Here is a 20,964-nt window from a genome sequence, read left to right on the forward strand (position 1 = left end):
ATCCCTGGATATGATTTATCATTACCAAGATGGCGGCTACAGGTTCATCACACCTCCCCCTATACGAGGGCGCGAGGGGGTAGCACATTCCTGTGTTCCCCCGTGCGTCCTTCTGCACCCTCCCCTTGCCGGGATAACCCGTCAGTGTTACCGTGGTCACGGCCTCTTCTGTGGCGAATGGAGAAGTGGTACTGCTGGAGAGCGAGGCTCCAGCGTAGCAACCTGCCATTCGACCCAGAGACCGTGTGTAACCAGCTGAGGGGGTTGTGGTCCGTCTCCACGGTGAAATGGCTCCCGTACAAGTAGGGCTGCAGACGCTGCAGGGCCCATACAATTGCCAGGCATTCTTTTTCCACCGTGGAGTAAGCCACCTCCCGGGGCAGTAGCTTCCTGCTCAGGTACAAGACAGGATGTTCCTGGCCTGTCGTGTTGACCTGACTTAGCACAGCACCGAGGCCAAAGTCACTGGCGTCGGTCTGTACCACAAACGGCCGGTCGAAGTCGGCAGCTTGCAGTACAGGGGAGCTACTTAGGGCGGCCTTGAGTGCCCCGAAAGCTGTCTCGCAGGCGACTGTCCAGTCGACTGCGACGGGCAGCTTCTTCTTGGTGAGGTCCGTCAGGGGCTTGGCCAGGGTGCTATAGTGTGGGACGAACCTCCTATAGTACCCGGCGGTCCCCAAGAAGGACATCACCTGCTTTTTGGTCCTAGGAGTGGGCCAGGATGCGATGGCATCCACTTTCCCAGGTTCTGGCTTCAGAACCCCCCCGCCTACCCGGTGACCCAGGTAGAGGACCTCACTCATGCCCAGCTGGCACTTTTCCGGCTTGATGGTCAAGCCTGCCCGGTGGATCCGACCGAGCACCTGCCGCAGGTGCTCTAGGTGATCCTCCCAAGTGGGACTGAAGACTGCAATATCGTCCAAGTACGCAGCCGCGTACCCTTCAAGTCCCTCAAGCAGCGTATTGACCATCCGCTGAAAAGTGGCAGGGGAATTCTTCATGCCGAATGGCATCACTGTGGACTCGTACAGTCCAAAAGGGGTGATAAAGGCAGAGCGTTCCCTTGCCGCGGGGGTCAGAGAAATCTGCCAGTACCCCCGGCTCAGATCCATGATGGTCAGGTACTTAGCCCCGGCCATCCGATCGAGCAGGTCATCGATGCGTGGTATGGGGAACGCATCGGTGGCCGTTACAGCGTTGAGCCCCCGGTAGTCCACGCAGAACCGTGTAGTTCGGTCCTTCTTTGGTACGAGGACTACAGGCGAGGCCCACGCGCTGCTGGATGCCTGGATCACCCCCAGCTTCAGCATCTCGTCTATCTCTTGGCGCATGTTTCCCTGCACCTCGAAAGAGGCCCGATATGCTGAACGCCGGATCGGCGGGTGATCGCCAGTGTCCACGTCGTGGACAGCCATCTCAGTCCTTCCGGGCAGGCTGCTGAACAGCCCCCGGAAGGGGTGCAGGGTGGTCCCCAGCTGGGACCGTTGGTCCTCCGTGAGCTGGTGGCCAACCCCCACATCCTCGATGGACCCACCCGCCTTGGCTTGGGTGAGCAGATCCAGGAGGGTTTCTACCTCTCCTTCCTCGGGAAGGTTGCACACTGGGTGGGCAGTCGCTTCCCGCTCATGATGAGCCTTCATCATGTTCACGTGGAAGGCCTTCCTCCTTCCACGGGCGTGATCCAGGGTGACCAGATAGGTGACGGCATTGAGTTTCTGGTGCACGAAGTAGGGACCTTCCCAGGCTGCCTGAAGCTTGTTCTGTGGTACGGGGACCAGTACCCACACCTTTTGACCCACCTGGTAGGTCCTCTCACAAGCATTCTGGTCGTACCACCGCTTCTGGTCGGCCTGGGCCTGGGCCATATTGTCCTGCACCAGCTTTGCCAAGGCCATCATCCTGTCCCGGTGGCGCACGACATACTCGATGACCGACACCTCGGGGGTGGCCAAATCCCCTTCCCATGCTTCCTTCACCAGAGCCAGGGGGCCCCGTACCCGTCGCCCGTACAGGAGCTCAAAGGGGGGAGAACCCCGTTGAGGCCTGCGGAACCTCCCGGTAAGCAAATAGGAGGTGTGGGAGGTAACGCTCCCAGTCTCTCCCGTGGGAGTCGACCAACATCTTAAGCATCTGCTTTAAGGTGCCATTGAACCGCTCACACAGGCCATTAGTCTGTGGGTGATACGGGCTGGCCACCAGATGTTGCACCTGCATTTGCTTACAGAGGGACTCCATCAGCCGCGACATGAACTGGGTCCCTCGGTCGGTGAGCATTTCTTGGGGGAAACCCACTCTGGAGAAGATCTCCAGTAAGGCGGTAGCCACCTTGTCGGCCCGAATGGACGACAAAGCTACCGCTTCCGGGTACCGGGTGGCATAGTCCACTACCGTGAGTATGAAGCATTTCCCGGAGTGGCTGGGAGTGGACAGAGGTCCAATAAGATCCACAGCGACCCTCGAGAAAGGCTCTTCGATGATTGGCAGAGTTACCAGTGGGGCTTTGGGGCGCGGCCCCGCCTTCCCCACCCTCTGACAGGTGTCACACGAACGGCAGTAGGCACCCACCGCGGCTCCCATCCCAGGCCAGTAGAAATGCTGAGCTATCCTGGCCTTGGTTTTAGCGATCCCTAGGTGTCCGGCCATCGGAATCTCGTGTGCGATCCGCAACAATTCCGCCCTGAACGGATAGGGTACCACTAACTGTCGGTCCCTGGGCCACGCCTCCGGTGAACCCTGCTGGACCGTTACCCGGTACAGCCGTCCCTGGTCCCAGACCACACGCTCGCAGTCTGACTCCATGGGAGGCTGTGCCGCCTGTTCCTTGAGAGCTTTCAGGCTGTCGTCTGCTTCCAACGCAGCCTGAAATTCCTGACTTGATGTGGCCAGAATCGACGAAACTGCCACATCCTCCGTCAGCCCCTCCGGGCATGTCACCTGGCCGCTGTCTGACCCGGCAGACACTTGGTCAGAAGTGGGGAAGCCGTCGGACCTCTGCAAGGCTCCTTGGGCTCCGGCGCTCCCACTCCTGGTGACAGCGGCTATGACCGCTGTGACCGTGGGTAGTGCCTGCTTCCCCTCTGTTTCTGACCAAGCCGCCCGATCAGGCAGGCTTCCTAGGCCTTTGGACATCTCGGATGTGGGGAACTCCTGCCCTGGGGTCTTACCTGGCGGCTCCTCTCTTGGGACACCCCCACCTCCCATGGCCTGTTCCTCCCCCTGCAGTGGGCCTATACTCAGCAGCCTGGATACCCCTGGGAGCCCTACACTGCCGGTAGCTGCCCCCCTCTCCATCCCTGAGCTTCCCTCTACAGAATCCTGCCCGCCCCCTCCCTCACCGGAGGACAAGAGGTCACGGCACGCCGGCTGAGCACCTCTGCGGGCATCCCCACACTCCCCACCTGCTTTCACTAACCCTGTTTGTGTTGTGTCTGTGCAGGTGTTACCCTCAGGTTTCACTCCCTCCTCCTCAGCAGGACACACACTACATACAACATGGTTGGCATTAGCAGCAGACAAATCAATACACTCTTGGGGGGCCGAACTTGGGGGTTCAGAGGGTACATACTGCGATACTAGACGCCCCAAGTCGGTCCCTAATAAAACATTTGCGGGAATATTTGGCGTTACTCCCACCTCCCGCATCCCCCTTCCGGCACCCCAGTCCAAATACACCATGGCAACGGGAAGTGCCGGCTCCACGCCTCCAACCCCGGAGACGGAAAGAGTCTTTCCTGGTACCAAGTCCTGGGGGGACACCACCTCAGGCCGTACCAGTGTTCGTTCAGCGCCCGTGTCCCGCAGTCCCATGACCGCAGAACGGCCTATGGTGACGGGTTGGATGTTGTCCAGGGACCTACCACCACCCCCTCCCACACACAAAACATTGGGCGCTCTCTGGGACTGGGATGGGGTCTTTTGGCGCTGGGGACACTCAGCCCTAAAGTGTCCTGGTTTGTTGCATAGATGACAACGTCTTACGTCTGGTCCTTGCCTGGAGAGGGCAACAGGGGGATACACCCCTTGTGTTCTAGGGGCCGGGGAAACAGGGGCATGACTGGGCTTACCCCCTCTCCAGGTGCTGCTGGCAGACTTCTTCAGCTCAGGCGCCCTGTTATTGGCATACTCGTCTGCCAGGGCGGCTGTAGCAGAAGCCCCTGTTGGTTTTCGGTCACGGAGGAACTGTCGGAGGTCCTCTGGGCAGTTCCACAAGAACTGCTCCGTGACGAACAGTTCCTGGACCTCCTGGCGGGTAGTAAGCGCTAGACCCGAGGTCCAGTGCTCTGCGGCTCTCAACAGCGCCCGCATATGATCGGTCCAGGTGTCCTTGGGGCCACGCAGCAGGCTCCGGAACTTCTGGCGGTACGACTCGGGAGTGAGGTTGTACTGCCGGATCAGGGCCCGCTTGATGCAGTCGTAGTTCTGTACCTCCCCGGCAGGTAAGTCCCCCAAGGCATCCAGGGACTTACCCCTCAAACGGGGGGTCAGGTATCTGGCCCACTGATCCCGGGCCAGATGGTGCTGAAGACAGGTCCGTTCAAATGCCACCAGAAAGGAGTCCAGGTCCCCATCCTTCTCCAGTAGAGGGAAGTCCTCAGCTCGGACTTTGGACGACTTGGTCTCCTGATGGGTTGGTTGCTCTAGCGGAAGCCCCCGCTGGGCCAGGTCCAGTTGGTGCTGGCGCTCCGCAGCTCGCTCTGCACGCTCCGCAACCTCCCGGCGCTCTGCAGCTTCACGCTCCGCAGCCTCCCGGCGCTCTGCAGCTTCACGCTCCGCAGCCCGCTCCGCAGCCCGCTCCGCAGCCCGCTCTGCACGCTCCTCCTCCGCTGCCTTCTCTGATGCTGCCAGGAGGGTTTTGTAGACGGCATCGCCATGAGACTGGAGACTTGCCATAGCCGCTTGTAAAAGGGCTTGTGATCTGGACAGGCTGGGCTGGGTAGGTGGTGGGCAGCCCACTGCGGGACCGTATACTGGGGACTGGCTCCCTGAGGTGCCCGGGCTGGACTCCTCCTCGCCATGAGTAACAATGTCCTCCCCTCCTGCCACACGGACCGTAGCATTAGCCTCTTGCAGGGTCTTGCTCCTGGTGCCGTCTGCCATCTTGGTAACCGACACCGCTGCAACCCTGAGTTTGCACACACCTTGTTATACTTTTAGCCTGACCGTCTAACGTTGGGCTGACCTTAAGACTCCAGCAGTGGAAGTTACCACTGGCAGTCTTTAGTGCCTGGGAGTAGGGGTCCCACAACACTATTATTCTGCAATCCCACCGCTCTGCCACCAATGTGATGAAAGCCGGCCGGTGGGTGCAGCTCTCTGGCGCCCCCTTACCTCTCAGGTCAGTCAAGGTACTGCACCTAGAGAAAGTAGTGCCAGGTAGCTGCAACCAGCGCAGGGAACACGGTAGTGTGTTATCCCTTCAACGTCACTAAACCGTAACGTCACTACACAGCACAACTCGCTAGCGCCCTCTTAGCCTCAGGTCAGTCAAGGAACTGCACCTAGGATAAGCGGTCGCCAGGGAGACTGTCCTGTAACCTACTGGGTATCGGGGCCCTCTGTAGTGAGGGCGGTATATATATCTTCCTTGGCCGCGCCAGGAATATATATATCTGAACCTCCGACCGTCACTACCAGCCTTCCCCAATCCCCAGTTGGTATGCTGCCACCAGTCCCTATTTTAGATATACGCCCAGTCCGTGAATGGGCCTATATCGGGTCAGGAACCAACCCTGGGTAGCGTTTTGGCTTGAGCCGAGCTCACACGGACGTGCGTTCGTTATGCAGAATAAAAGGCAGGCCCACAATTACTTGAGGTAATTGATTATAATAATACACTAGATACACGATATACAACTAAATATACACAGGTATAAGGTCAGGCTAAACTATACAACAATGGAATACAACACACAGAATCACCACAGCATATCAGTTACCGGTTTCTTGATTTTCTTGTGACGCAGGGAGAGGATTCTGCGATCGCAGGCACGGTTCTTTGTTACAGGCTGAGGCCTACCACCGCATGGTCAAACTGCTCCTCCCCTTGGTGGCCTCAGCTGGTGCTCAGATGTTCAGCACACCACTCTTGGGTCAAGACTGACTTGTCTCTTGTCTGTCCTGCTCTCTTACCTGCCCTGTCCCGCCCACTGCTGGTGAGGTCAGCTGACTCAGTCTCCACCCTCAGGTCTAACTTCGATCAGAAGCCCAAATTCTAAGGAACCCAATAACTTCTTCTGGGATGGTCTCAGGATACCCACAGGGGTTCCCACGGATTCGGGCCGCCGTAACCGACCTTTTGATATCAATTATGATACCATACGGTCCTCAGGAATGGCTCAGCGCTATATCTTGGCTTCCAGAGCACGTACAAACGTCTACCGCGGAGGCTTGTGTGCGCAATGGCTCCGGGACGCCGTGATATTTTTTTATTGGCCCATCCCACGCAACATGCGTGTACTTTTCATGTTTCTATATCTTATGCCTCCATGCTTGTGACAGACAAAGAAACTAGTCCTATGGGACAAATGGTCAGGTACAGATAGACGAAGCACCCCCCCCTGCTGGCTGTGTTTCCTCTCGAAGTCTTTGAAGCTCCTAGCATTCAAGTGTTAAGTAGGCTTCTTATCTTACAGGAGCCTGGATGGGGGGAAACTATCTAGTTGACGTTTTAACAGAAGGTCCCAAGGGTGGGGGCTGCTGAAGTGTGGCCATCCCTGGATATGATTTATCATTACCAAGATGGCGGCTACAGGTTCATCACAGTAATAGCTGTGACTTTCCTTATTAAAGGGGATATCCTAGACTTTAAAAAAAAATGTGCCTAAGCATTAACAGGCAGAGTAGTCACAGACTTCTGCTAATATCACGTCAACAAAGCGGCAGTTTCTTTCCCTGTTGACAGGGCGGGACTGATGGTGTCCATGCTCCAGCTGTCTAACTGGGAGAAGCCATCTGTCAACCAACATGACACCAGTAGTCCCGCCCTGTCAACAGGAAGAGAAACTGCTGCTCTGTTGACAGGGAGCAGCTGAATCTCCGGCAGGAGTGATCAATAACCGGCGTCTGGTACAACAGGCAGGTAGTTGCCTCTGTTAGCAACTACATGCCTCTTAGTGCTTAAGCACAATTTTTTTTTAAAGTCTGGGATATCCCATTTAAATACTTTTGCTATTCCACCATTCACGAATAAAGACTGGCCCCAATCACTATGCCTTTAAGTCAGTGATCACCTAGAATGGTATGGCCTTTTGGGAAAACTCCATGTTGGTGCAATAGCCACCTTGGTCACTTCATTATGCAGTATAATAATTCCTTGTATAGCACATTATGAGGTTACTGCAATGTGTAATGTTGAGATAATCCAAATTTTCTCGGTGAAGAAAAAATAAAACTCAGATATTAGGAGGCCTACCTAAGCAGTGGCAACCTACTTTCAGTAGGGTAAAAGAATGCATTTGGTTGCTTAATATGTACAATGTAATAAGTGCAGCAGTTGACAGAGGTGTCATACAGTGCAATGCTGTCACACTGCAATAATAAACAAAATTCAATGGAACTCAATTAAGAAGCACGATTCTTCATCATTTCCTACAAATAGAATAATTTTACACATAGACAAGAAAAAGTTGCATAAACTTTATAACGATATGAAAATCTTTGTATCATAAGAAAGAATACAGCTTACCTGTACTTATAAACCCAGGGTGACCTTCCAACCATGTTGGGATAACAAGACCAGTAAACATGGAAAATCCCAAAACAAAAAGATTTCTTGAGGAGTTTAAATCCACATACTATAAGAGAAAAGATACATATTTACTTTTAATAAACATATATTTGTAGATTCATTTTATTTTTAAGCATAGACTCTTCATATATACAGGGACAAAAATAGATTCAGGGATTCGCTCTATGTAGGCCCTATATTAGTGAACTGCATGGTAGGGAATTAAGCAAACAAAAGAGGAAAAAAACAAAAAGTACAAATAAGCACCGAGTATAGAGTTGGGCTGATTGTTTGAAATTCGAATTTGAGAGCTTCGCTGAATTTTCCCCAAAAATTTGATTCGGTATTCACCGCTAATTGCAATGCTGAAATTATTAGAACCCTCCTGTTTGTTTTTTCCATCTTGTGTTTTGCGGTCACGTGACCATCTGCCTTTATATTCCAGCTCCGCCCTTTTGGCTGTGCTGGACTTCAGTGTTTTTGACTGTTTTGCTAGCCAGGTGCTTCGGTGCCTTTCTCTGTCCGTTCGCTTGGTCCTTCTGGCACCTCTAGTACCTTTTTGTCAGTTTGTCTTTTTGTGTTCTGCAACAACTTTCTCTGTTCAGGAGGTGTCCCATTTTTATTCCAGACCTTAGTTCTTTTAGGGACCCCTCCCCTTATACTATATGTCTTTGTTCAGACTAGCTGAGGACTAAGGCGGGTCTGTTCGCAAGGAATAGGCAGTCCGCTCCACCGTAGGGATTCAGCTTAGTCTTACTGTAGGGACAGCTTTCCCCTTTCTTTCCTTAGTATATGTTGCAGATCATAACAGTAAGTTCAGCCCAAAAACATAAAAGGAAAGACATTTGGGGATCAGTATGGTTTTCATGCAGGGTTTGGCTCAACGCTTGCAGGGATTGTCTCTGGATGTGGCCGAGCTCTAGCAACACGTGAGTAGCTGTTCTGGAGCGCATTTTGTGGAACCCAACGTAGGACTGCCTGATGTTTTTTATGGTAAACAGCAAGATTTTTTTTCCTTTAAAAATACTTGTTTGTTATATTTTCGTTTGAGACCAAGGTCCTCTGGGAATGAATCACTGCGCATTGGTTTTTTTATGTCACTTTGGCGCAATGAACCACAAGGTTGGGCCTTTTCTCTCCAACCTAATGATCCATGCTTAAGGTCGGCAGAAGAATTTTTTTCTGCTATGGAGCTATTATATGACGTTCCTGATCTAATCTCATCTGCTGAGGCAGAACTCATGCATTTGATTCAGGGGTCAGGTGATATTGAAAATTATTGCACACACTTTTGAAGATCGGCTTCTAAAGTTAAATGGAATGATCCTGCTCTGAAATGTCTATTTCTTGCTGGTCTGAGTGAAAGGGTTAAGGATTTCCCTGCACCTGAGACTCTGCAGGATGCCATGCAATTAGCTGTTCATGTGGATAGGAGGCTGAGGTCCAGGCAAAATGAGGTAAAGACTCCTGTAATGCCAGGTCCTAGCTCCAGAAAATTTGCTCAGACAGTGAAGAACCGATGGAGGTTGGGGTGATGTCACTCCACTCTCAGGAAAGAGACTGGAGGTTCGCCGAGGGATTGTATCTTTATTGTGGTAAAGCTAACCATTTGATTAAGTATTGTGAGCTTCGTTTAAGTAAAGAAAAAAAAAGGTCAGGTATGCCCGAATAGCTTGTTTATGCTCTGCAGGAGTATTTCTTTCAGGGAGTACTACTTTGCAGGAAAATTTGATTGAATTTCAGGTATTTGTGGATTGTGGTTAAACACTTAATGTGATTGATAAAGGGTTTTGGAAAAAACTTAAATTGAAATCCAAACCTTTGTCATCACCTATTTCTGTGATTGCAATGGATAACACTCCCTTGAAATGTATTACTCACAAGGTTGCTGCATTTCCCCTCACTATCAATGGTCTTCACCAAGAAATTTTGGTTGTATTAGATAATTTACCCTCTTCGGTCGTTCTAAGATTGCCTTGGTTAAAACTGCACAATCCTTTGCTGGACTGGTCTACTAATGTGATTAAGTCTTGGAGTCCGAAGTGCTATGATAAATGTTGTAATGGTCGCTTTGTGGCTGTGAAAAAAGGGGAATTACCTGTACCTATTCAAGATTTTTGGAGGGTTTTTTCAGAGGAGGAGTCGCAAGTTTTCCCTCCTCATAGGAATTATGATTGCGCCATTGAGTTTGTTCTGGGAGCTACTCTTCCCAAGAGTCGCTTGTTTAATCAGACTATCCCTGAAAGAAAGGCCTTGGAGGAGTACATACAGACTAGCCTGGCTGCTGGTCACATTAGACCTTCTAAGTGGCCTGTGGCAGTTGGATTTTTTTTTGTTAAAAAAAAGGATGGGGGTTTACATCCTTGTCTGGATTTTTGTGAAATTAATAAGATTACCGTACGCAATTCCTACCCATTGCCGTTAATTCCTGACTTGTTTAACCAGTTAGTGGGGGCCAAGTGGTTATCTAAAATTGATCTCCGGGGGGCATTCAATTTGTTACCAGTGAAGGAGTGTGATGAATGGAAAACTGCTTTTAACACTCCGGTAGGTCATTTTGAGAATCTGGTGATGCCTTTTGGTCTCACCAATGCACCTGCATTTTTTTCAGAACCTTATTAATGACATCCTGAGACCTTTGATTGGTAAGAATGTGGTTGTGTATTTGGATGACATATTGAATTATTCGCCAGGTCTGGAGTCCCATTGGCAGAGTGTACGTGAAGTTTTGCAGCTATTGAGTGATAATTCACTCTTTGCTAAGCTGGAGAAATGTGAGTTTGCTGTGCAGAAATTTAGTTTTTTGGGCTACATTGTCTCCAGCGAGGGCTTTCAGATGGACCCGATGAAGGTTCAGGCTGTGTATGAATGGCCTAGGCCTATTGGTTTGAAATCTATACAGAGATTTTTGGGTTTTGCCAATTATTACAGGAAATTCATTAAGAATTTTTCTGTAATTGTTAAGCCTCTAACCGATCTCACCAGGAAAGGTGCGAATACGGTCCAGTGGACTACTGAGGCCATTGAAGCATTTAAGTATCTCAAAGAAAGGTTCAGTTCTGCCCCTATCCTTATGCAGCCTTTTTTGGTCGAGGTCGATGCTTCATCAGTGGGGGTCGGAGCAGTTTTGTCTCAGGAGAACAGGGATGGAGTACATCCTTGCGTCTTCTTTTCGAAAAAAAATTTCGGAAACCGAACTGAATTATGATGTTGGAAATCGGGAGTTGCTGGCTATTAAACTCACGTTTGAACATTGGCGTTATTTTTTGGAAGGCGCTAGATTTCCTATTCAGGTTTTCACAGATCATAAGAATTTGATGCTGCCAAGCGCTTGAATGCCCGTCAAGCTAGGTGGGCACTTTTTTTTCTCGGTTTCATTTTTTTTTACCTATATCCCTGGTACTAAGAATGTTAAAGCCGATGCTTTATCTCGCAGCTTCTCTCCTGCGGTCGGTGCCGGGGAAGAGGAGAGCATTTTACAGAAAGGAGTTGTGGGGGCGGAATTGGACTCCGTTTTGGAGAATGGGATTCTGAAAGCTCAAGATGATTCTCCATCTAACACTCCCCATGGGAGGTTGTTCGTGCCTAGAGCCTTTAGGAGAGATTTGTTTCTGGAGTGTCATGAGTCTCGGTTGGCAGGTCATCCAGGAATTTCTGAGACTAAGAGACTCATCAGTCGCAGTTTTTGGTGGCCTGGATGGCATAAAGAAGTTATCAAGTGGGTGCATCAATGTACAGTGTGAGCTAGGTCAAAGGCTTCACATACTCCTGCTGCGGGGTTGCTTTGCCCTCTGGAGGTTCCTAGTGCACCTTAGACGCATCTCACAATAAATTTTATTAGTGATCTACCTGTGTCCGAGGGTTTTACTGTCATCTGGGTGGTCGTGGACAGTTTTAGTAAGATGTGTCATTTGGTTCCATTCATTAAGTTGCCTTGCGCCAAGACACTCGCTAAGGCGTTTGTTAAGGAGATTGTCAAGCTTCATGGAGTTCCCACAGATATTGTTTCTGATACAGGATCTCAGTTTGTGGCTCGCTTTTGGCGTGCTGTTTGTGACAGGTTGGGAGCCCATTTGTCATTTTCGTCAGGGTATCATCCTGAGTCTAATGGACAGACTGAAAGAAAGAACCAGGATGTAGAACAGTTTTTGCGTTGTTTTGTGGCGGACAATCAAGAGGTGTGGTCTGAGTTTCTGCCTCTCGCAGAATTTGCTCTTAACAATCATACATCCTCCTCTGCTGGGTGTTCACCTTTTTTAGTTGTACTGGGAGACATTAGTCTTTTGGTTCGTTCTCCAAATTGGGGTTGGCGGTGCCGGAGGAGGAGAATTTTTCTGGTGATTTGGAGAGAGTTTGGACTAATGTACGTTGCAACCTTCAAGAGGCTAACAAGAAGTCCAATTAGTATTTTGACAGGAAACGTAAGGAGGTTTTGTTTGCTGTGGGTGACATGGTTTGGTTGTCCTCGAAGAACCTGCGGCTGAGGATTCCCTCTAAAAAACTGGGTCCTAAGTTTGTGGGTCCATTTAAAGTGCTTCAGGTTGTTAACCAGTCTGCTGTTAGGTTGGATGTCCCTACTTCCTGGAAGATTAATCCTGTGTTTCATGTTTCCTTGTTGAAAAAGGCAGATGTATCAGATAGGGATGCCACTGTCACAGTTCCTCCTGTGGTGGAAGATTGTGAATATGAAATTTCTCGTATCTTGAATTCTAGATGGCATAGAGGGAGATTACAGTATCTTGTCTCCTGGAAGGGTTTCGGTCTCGAAGATAACTCCTGGGTATGGGTGGATGATGTCTCTGCTCCTAGGCTTGTTAGAGCTTTCCACAATAGGTTTCCGGATAGGCCTGGGTCTGGAGGATCCTCATAAAAGTGGGGGTACTGTTAGAACTCTCCTGTTTGCTTTATCCAACTAGTGTTTTGCGGTCACGTGACCATCTGCCTTTATATTCCAGCTCCACCCTTTTGGCTGTGCTGGACTTCAGTGTTTTTGACTGTTTTGCTAGCCAGCTGCTTCGGTGCCTATCTCTGTCAGTTCACTTGGTCCTTCTGGGACCTCTAGTACCTTTTTGTCAGTTTGTCTTTTTGTGTACTGCAACAACTTTCTCTGTTCAGGAGGTGTCCCATTTTTGATCCAGACCTTATTTCTTTTAGGAACCCCTCCCCTTATGCTATAAGTCTTCGTTCAGACTAGTCGAGGACTAAGGCGGGTCTGTTCGCAAGGAACAGTCAGCCCGCTACATCGTAGGGATTCAGCTTAGTCTTACTATAGGGACAGATTTCCCCTTTCTCTCCTTAGTACTGTTAGAACTCTCCTTTTGGTTTTTTTCTAGTTTGCTGGTCACGTGACCTTTTTTGCCTATTTGATCCAGCTCCGCCCTCCTGGCCTTGCTGGACTTCATTGTATTACTACTCTTGAGCTAGCTTGGTGCTCGGTTACCTTTCTCTATTAGTTTTGCTAGGTCTTCTGACCTCTATGTTCTATGTTGTGTGTTTGTCTTTTACTGCTACAATTTCTGCTAGGAGGTGTCCAACTTTATCCCAGTCCCTAGATCTTGTAGGAATCCCTCCCTTGCATCTATAGGTCTTCGTACAGACTAGCTGAGGACTTTAGCGGGTCTGATCGCAGGATCAGGTTCCCCGTTACATCGTAGGGATCCAGTTTAGTTCTATTGTAGGGACAGATCTCCTGTCTTTCCTTAGTGCTTGTAGCAGATCATAACAGTAAGTCCAGCCTAAAAAAAAATTTCTCTTAGGAAAGACCTCCAGTTTCCATCATGGTCTCGGTTCAAGATTTGGCTCAACGCTTGCAGGGACTCTCTCTGGAGGTGGCCGAGCTCCAACAACACGTGAGTAGCTGTTCTGGAGCACATTTTGTGGAGCCAAAGGTACGTCTGCCTGATCTATTTTTTGGTGAACAACAAGATTTTTTTTTCTTTTAAAAATGCTTGTTTATTGTATTTTCGTTTAAGACCCAGATCCTCTGGTGATGAATCACAGCGCATAGGGTTCATAATGTCACTTTTGCGCAAAGATCCTCAGGGATGGGCCTTTTCTCTCCAACCTAGTGATCCGTGCTTTAGATCAGTGGATAGTTTTTTTTCTGCTTTGGGTTTGTTGTACGATGATCCTGATCGTGTCTCATCTGCTGAGTCTGAATTGAGACATCTGAAGCAGGGATCAGGTAATGTGGAAAAATATTGTTCTCACTTCCGTCGGTGGTCTGCCCAGGTGGGGTGGAAAGATTCAGCTTTGAAAAGTTTGTTTTTTGCAGGGCTAGGTGAAAGGGTTAAGGATTTGCCGATTGCTTATCCCACACCTGGAAACTTGCAGGAGGCAATGCAATTAGCTATACGGGTGGACAGGAGACTGCGTGCAAGGGTTAATGAGAGTAAATCCTCTGCCATGTCAGCTCCGAGTCTTGAGAGGGTCTGTGCTGACAAAGGAGAGCCGATGGAGATTGGGGCGATGGCACCCCGCTCTCAGGAAAAAGACCGCAGGCTTTCCGGAGGTTTGTGCTTCTATTGCGGAAATTCTGGTCATTTCATTAAGAACTGTGTACTTCGTATGAACAAAGAAAAAAAAATGGTCAGTCATGCACGTATAGCCTGTTTAAATATTAAGGGAGTATTCCTATCTGCTACTACCGCTGCTCAGGAAGAATTAATTGAATTTCGGGTATTTGTGGATTGTGGTTCTACTCTGAATGTGATTGATGGGGGATTCTTGGAAAAACTTAAATTAAAACCTAAACCTTTGTCATCCCCTATTGCTGTGGTTTCTGTTGATGGCTCTCCCTTGAAGAGTGTTACTCACAAGGTCTGTGAATTTCCCCTCACTATTAATGGTATTCATCAAGAGAATTTGGATTTGGTAGTATTAAATAATTTGCCTTCTCCAGTAATTTTGGGGTTGCCCTGGTTAAAATTGCACAATCCTGTACTGGATTGGTCTACCAATGAAATTAAGTCCTGGAGCTCTAAATGTTATGACAAGTGTTGTAACGGACGTATTGCTGCGGTGGAAAAAGGCGAATTACCTGTACCTATTCAGGATTTTTGGAGAGTTTTTTCTGAGGAGGAGTCACAAATTTTGCCTCCCCATAGAGACTATGATTGTACCATTGAATTTGTCCCTGGAGCGACTCTTCCTAAAAGTCATTTATTTAATCTTACTATTCCTGAGAGAAAGGCTTTGGAGGAATACATACAGACAAGCTTGGCCGCCGGTCACATTAGGCCTTCCAAGTCTCCTGCGGCTGTTGGATTTTTTTTGTAAAAAAAAAAGGTGGCGGTTTACATCCTTGTCTGGACTTTCGTGAGATTAATAAAATTACTGTACGCAATCCTTACCCACTGCCATTGATTCCTGATTTGTTTAACCAGTTAGTGGGGGCCAAGTGGTTCTCTAAAATTGATCTCCGGGGGGCATACAATTTGTTGCGCATGAAGGAGGGAGATGAATGGAAGACTGCTTTTAACACTCCTGTGGGTCATTTTGAGAATCTGGTTATGCCTTTTGGCCTTACCAATGCTCCAGCATTTTTTCAGAATCTTATTAACGACATCCTTAGACCTTTGATCGGCAAAAATGTGGTTGTGTATTTGGATGACATTCTGATTTATTCGCCTGATCTGGAGTCTCATTGGCGGAGCGTACGTGACGTTTTACAGTTATTAATGGACAATTCGCGTTTTGCTAAGCTAGAGAAATGTGAGTTCGCTGTACAGAGAATTAGTTTTTTGGGTTACATTATCTCCAGTGAAGGTTTTGAGATGGACTCGGTTAAAGTTCAAGCTGTGCAGGAATGGCCTAGGCCTATTGGTTTGAAATCGATACAGAGGTTTTTTGGTTTCGCCAATTATTACAGAAAATTCCTAAAAAAAATTTCTATTATTGTCAAACCGCTGACCGATCTCACCAGGAAAGGTGCTAATGCGGTTCAGTGGACTTCTGAGGCCATTGAAGCTTTTGTGTTTCTAAAGGAGAGGCTCACATCTGCTCCCATCCTTATGCAGCCTGATGTGACTAAGCCGTTTTTGGTTGAGGTTGATGCTTCTTCTGTGGGGGTCGGCGCGGTGTTGTCTCAGGAAAGCAAGGATGGAGTACATCCCTGTGCCTTTTTTTCAAAAAAATTTTTTGAGACTGAACTTAATTACGATATTGGTAATCGGGAATTGCTGGCTATTAAACTCGCATTTGAACACTGGCGTCATCTCTTGGAAGGTGCTGAATTTCCCATTCAGGTTTTCACTGATCATAAAAATCTGATCTATCTTGATGCTGCCAAGAGCTTGAATGCCCGTCAGGCTAGGTGGGCACTTTTTTTCTCGCGGTTTAATTTTTCCGTTACTTACATCCCAGGTACCAAGAATGTTAAAGCGGATGCTTTGTCTCGCAGCTTTTCTCCCATGGTCGGTGCTGAGGAGGAGGAGGAGAGCATTTTACAAGAAGGTGTGGTGATTGCTGCTTTGGACTCCGTTTTGGAGGATGAGATTCTTAAAGCTCAGGAGAATGCCCCATCTAACACTCCCCATGGGAGGTTGTTTGTGCCTAGGACTTTTAGGAGAGATTTGTTTGTTGAGTGTCATGAGTCTCGGTTGGCAGGTCATCCAGGAATTTCTGAGACCAAGAGACTTGTGGGTCGCAGTTTTTGGTGGCCTGGATGGCAGAAGGAAGTCATTAAGTGGGTGCGTCAGTGTACTGTGTGTGCTAGATCTAAGTCTTCGCATGCTCCTGCTGTGGGGTTGCTTTGCCCTCTGGAGGTTCCTAGTGCACCTTGGACACATCTGGCTATGGACATTATTACTGACCTTCCCCCCTCTGAAGGTTTCACGGTCATCTGGGTGGTCGTGGACCGTTTTAGCAAGATGTGTCACTTGGTTCCCTTCATCAAACTGCCTTGCGCTAAGACACTCGCTAAGGCCTTTGTCAAGGAAATTGTCTGACTACATGGCGTTCCTACTGACATTGTTTCTGATAGGGGACCTCAGTTCGTGGCTCGTTTTTGGCGTGCCTTTTGTGACAGGTTGGGAGTTCATTTGTCGTTTTCATTCGGATATCATCCTGAGTCTAATGGCCAGACAGAAAGAAAGAACCAGGATATTGAGCAGTTCTTGCGTTGCTTTGTGGCAGACAATCAAGAGGGGTGGTCTGAGTTTCTACCACTTGCTGAATTTGCTCTTAACAACCATACATCCTCTTCTGCTGGGTGTTCGCCTTTTTTTTGTTGTTCTGGGAGACATCCGTCTTTTGGGTCATTCTCCAAATTGGTATCGGCTGTGCCTGAGGAGGAGAGTTTTTCCGGTGATTTGGAGAGAGTTTGGACAGATGTGCGTGATAATCTTCAGGAGGCTAACAAAAAATCTAAGAGTTACTTTGATAGGAAACGGCAAGAGGTTTCGTTTGCTATTGTTGACATGGTTTGGTTGTCCTTTAAGAATCTGCGATTGAGGATTCCTTCTAAAAAATTGGGTCCCAAGTTTGTAGGGCCCTTTAAGGTGCTTCAGATAGTTAACCAATCTGCTGTTAGGTTGGAGGTTCCTACCTCTTGGAAGATTAATCCGGTGTTTCATGTTTCTCTGTTGAAAAGAGCTGATGTGTCGGTTGGTGACGCCTCTGCCACTGTTCCTCCGGTGGTGGAGGACGGGGAATATGAAATTTCCCGCATCCTAAATTCTAGACGGTATAGAGGGAGTTTGCAGTATCTCGTCGCTTGGAAGGGTTTCGGACCCGAGGATAACTCATGGGTGAGGGCGGATGATGTTTCTGCTTCCAGACTTGTCAGACCGTTTCACAGGAGGTTTCATGATAAGCCCGGGCCTAGGGGATCCGGAGGATCCTCTTAGAAGAGGGGGTACTGTTAGAACTCTCCTGTTGGTTTTTTTCTAGTTTGCTGGTCACGTGACCTTTTTTGCCTATTTGATCCAGCTCCGCCCTCCTGGCCTTGCTGGACTTCATTGTATTACTACTCTTGAGTTAGCTTGGTGCTCTGTTACCTTTCTCTATTAGTTTTGCTAGGTCTTCTGACCTCTATGTTCTATGTTGTGTGTTTGTCTTTTACTGCTACAATTTCTGCTAGGAGGTGTCCAACTTTATCCCAGTCCCTAGATCTTGTAGGAATCCCTCCCTTGCATCTATAGGTCTTCGTACAGACTAGCTGAGGACTTTAGCGGGTCTGATCGCAGGATCAGGTTCCCCGTTACATCGTAGGGATCCAGTTTAGTTCTATTGTAGGGACAGATCTCCTGTCTTTCTTTAGTGCTTGTAGCAGATCATAACAAGTACATGTTGCAGATCATAACAGAAATTTCTCATGTTACCCTTCTGAAAATGCAAAATTGTGGGCTAAAAAACATAAACAAAATTTGGGACGCTTCTTCCCTTCCAAGCCCTGATGTGTGCACAAACAGTAGTTTTCTTCACATATTGGGAATCAGCATACTATGGAGAAATTGCACAACAAATTTTATGGTTCAATTTCTTCTGTTACCCTTGCTAAAATGCAAAATTTGGGGCTAAAAAACTTTTGTGGGAAAATGTGATTTTCTTATTTTCACGGCTCAACATTATAAACTTCTGTGAAGCACCTGGGGGTTTAAGGTGCTGACCACACATCTAGATATGTTCCTTGAGGGGTCTAGTTTCCAAAATGGTGTCACTTGTGGGGGGTTGCCATTGTTTAGGCACAACAGGGGCTCTCCAAAGGCGACATGGCGTATGCTAATTATTCAAGCTGATTTTACATTAAAAAAGTCAAATGGTGCTCCTTCCCCTTCGAGCCCTGCCATGCACCCAAACAGTGTTTTTTGCTCACATATGGGGTATTGGCATGCTCAGGAAGAATTGCAGAACACATTTTGGGGTCTATTTTGTCCTGTTACTCTTGTGAAAATTGAAACATTTGGGTCTAAATTAAAAGTTTTGTGAAAAAAAAGTTAAATATTCATTTCTTCTTCCCATATTCTATTAATTCCTGTGAAGCACCTGAAGGGTTAATAAACTTCTTGAATGTGGTTTTGAGCACCTTGAGGGGTGCAGTTGTTCGAATGGTGTCACTTTTGGGCATTTTCTCTCATATAGTCCCCTCAAAGTCACTTCAAATGTGATGTGGTCCCTAAAAAAATTGTTTTATAAATTTTGTTGGAAAAATGAGAAATCGCTGGTCAACGTTTAACCCCTATAATGTCCTAACAAGAAAATTATGTTTCAAAACGTGTGCTGATGCAAAGTAGACATGGAGAAATGTTACTTAACTATTTTGTGTGACATAACTCTCTGATTTAAGGGCGTAAAAATAAAATTTTGAAAATTGCTGAATTTTCTAAATTTTATCAAATTTCCATTTTTTTCACAAATAAATGCAATTGATATCAAATAAATTTTACCACTAACATGAAGTATAGTATGTCACGAAAAAACAGTCTCAGAATCAGTGGGATCCGTTGAAGCATTCCAGAGTTATTACTCCATAAATTGACAGTGGTCTGAATTATAAAACTTGGCCCAGTCATGAAGGTGAAAACAGGCTCAGGGGTGAAGAGGTTAATGTGACAGAGAAGCCTTAATAGCAGGATTTTGATTTAGCAGCAAAATTAGCACTAGGCGGTTTAATATTCTCCTTCATGTTTGCAGTTTGTGAAGAATGAATAAAAGGGTACAGTACTTCCCTATATCACTTGAATCATTGGATTGTTATTTACAGACACTGATTACCACTGGGCTAGACAATGTAATGTAAAAGCTGCACTAAAATATCCCATGCAATTCTAATATTTGCACAAAAATTTATGTCATACAAAAAATAGCTTGAGGAGGAACAGGAGTATATTTGCACTAAATTTGGTGACTTTTTTAAATGCTACAAATGATAAATCGGCCACAAGCACCTGAATTACAAAAACCATGTCCAAAATGTAAAACAAATAAAAAAACAAGTGAACAAGCAAAAAATAGAATTTAAAATAAGCTAAATTTAATGTAAAAATATGGCACAAAACCGCCTTAAAACAGAAAAAAATGGCTAAAAAAAAAATGCAAATGCACTAATGATTCAGATTCTGTCACTGAAAAAATACAGTAGATTTTAAGCAAATAATGCGGCAAAACGTCTACTGAATTTAATTTCTCTCAGTTATTAGCATATTTACATAAATTATATACAAACCCAATTTAAAAAAATTGGGACGCTGTGTGAAGTGTAGGGAAGCAAGAATGCGATGATTTGGAAATATCTTATAGCCATATTTAATTTACAGCAGACAGATCAGAAGTTGAAAGAGACAATTTTCCATTTCAATTGAGAAAATTAACTAAATTAGAAATTGATGGAATCAACACATCGCAAAAAAGTTGGGACAAGGGTAACTTAAGGCTGGAAAGATAAGCGCTACTAATAAAAAACATCTGAAGGGTCAATTTTCAACTGAGTCACATGATTGTATATATAAAAAGAACATGTTAGAGAGGCAAAGTCTCTCGCCAGCATATATGGTCAATTGTGTAAACAATTGTGTCTAAAATTTGTGAAACAATTTTACAAAATGTTACACAATGTAAAATTGACAAGACTTTCAATATTCCATCAATAGCATAAAATAATAAAAAAAAATCAGAGATTCTGGGGAAATCCACATGCACAAGGAACAAGAGTGGTTACTTGTGATCTACAGGTCCTCAGCACATCAAAAAGAGGCAAGATTTGGTTGTGAAATCACTGTTTGGGATCAGGAATACTTTGAGAAATCATTTTCTCTGAACACAGTATGCCATTAAATCCACAAATGCAAGTTAAAGCTCTATCATGCACAGAAGAAGTCAAATATCAACACAATTCAGAAACGCTGCCATTCTGCTCATATATAATAAACTGAAGAAAAATTCAAAATCTGTGGTCAGATGAATACAAATTTGAAACTCCTTATGTAAACTATGGAGACAGTCTTCTGTGGTCTCAAGGAAATGGACCACCTAGCTTGTTATCAGCGCACAGTTAAAAAACTTGCATCTCTGCTGGTATGGGGTTACACTATTACAAGCTAATGCTAAGCCACATACTGCATCCATCACAACAGCATTGCTTTCCGAACAGTTCAGGTTATAATTGAGCATGCCTGTAGTTCAGACCTTTCACCAATAGAAAACATTCAGCTCATTATGAAATGAAAAATCCAGCAAAGAAGACCCAGGACTGTTGAGCAGGTAGAATCCTACATTGAACAAGAATAGGACATCATTCC

The 20,964-nt window shown here is 46.9% G+C and overlaps 1 protein-coding gene across 1 annotated transcript in view; it reads right to left on the bottom strand.

Annotated features, from left to right (window-relative positions):
* LOC141167233 (solute carrier family 23 member 1-like) overlaps positions 1-20,964 on the bottom strand; it is a 526,465-nt gene that overhangs the window by 144,019 nt on the left and 361,482 nt on the right. The window contains exon 9 of the mRNA XM_073654677.1: positions 7,685-7,793. Within this exon, the coding sequence (XP_073510778.1) occupies positions 7,685-7,793 (109 nt within the window). The remainder of the gene's footprint in view (positions 1-7,684; positions 7,794-20,964) is intronic.

Source organism: Phyllobates terribilis, unplaced genomic scaffold (genome assembly GCF_046119375.1).
Source record: "Phyllobates terribilis strain yellow unplaced genomic scaffold, ASM4611937v1 Scaffold_11__3_contigs__length_659146591, whole genome shotgun sequence".
Lineage (NCBI taxonomy): Eukaryota > Metazoa > Chordata > Amphibia > Anura > Dendrobatidae > Phyllobates > Phyllobates terribilis.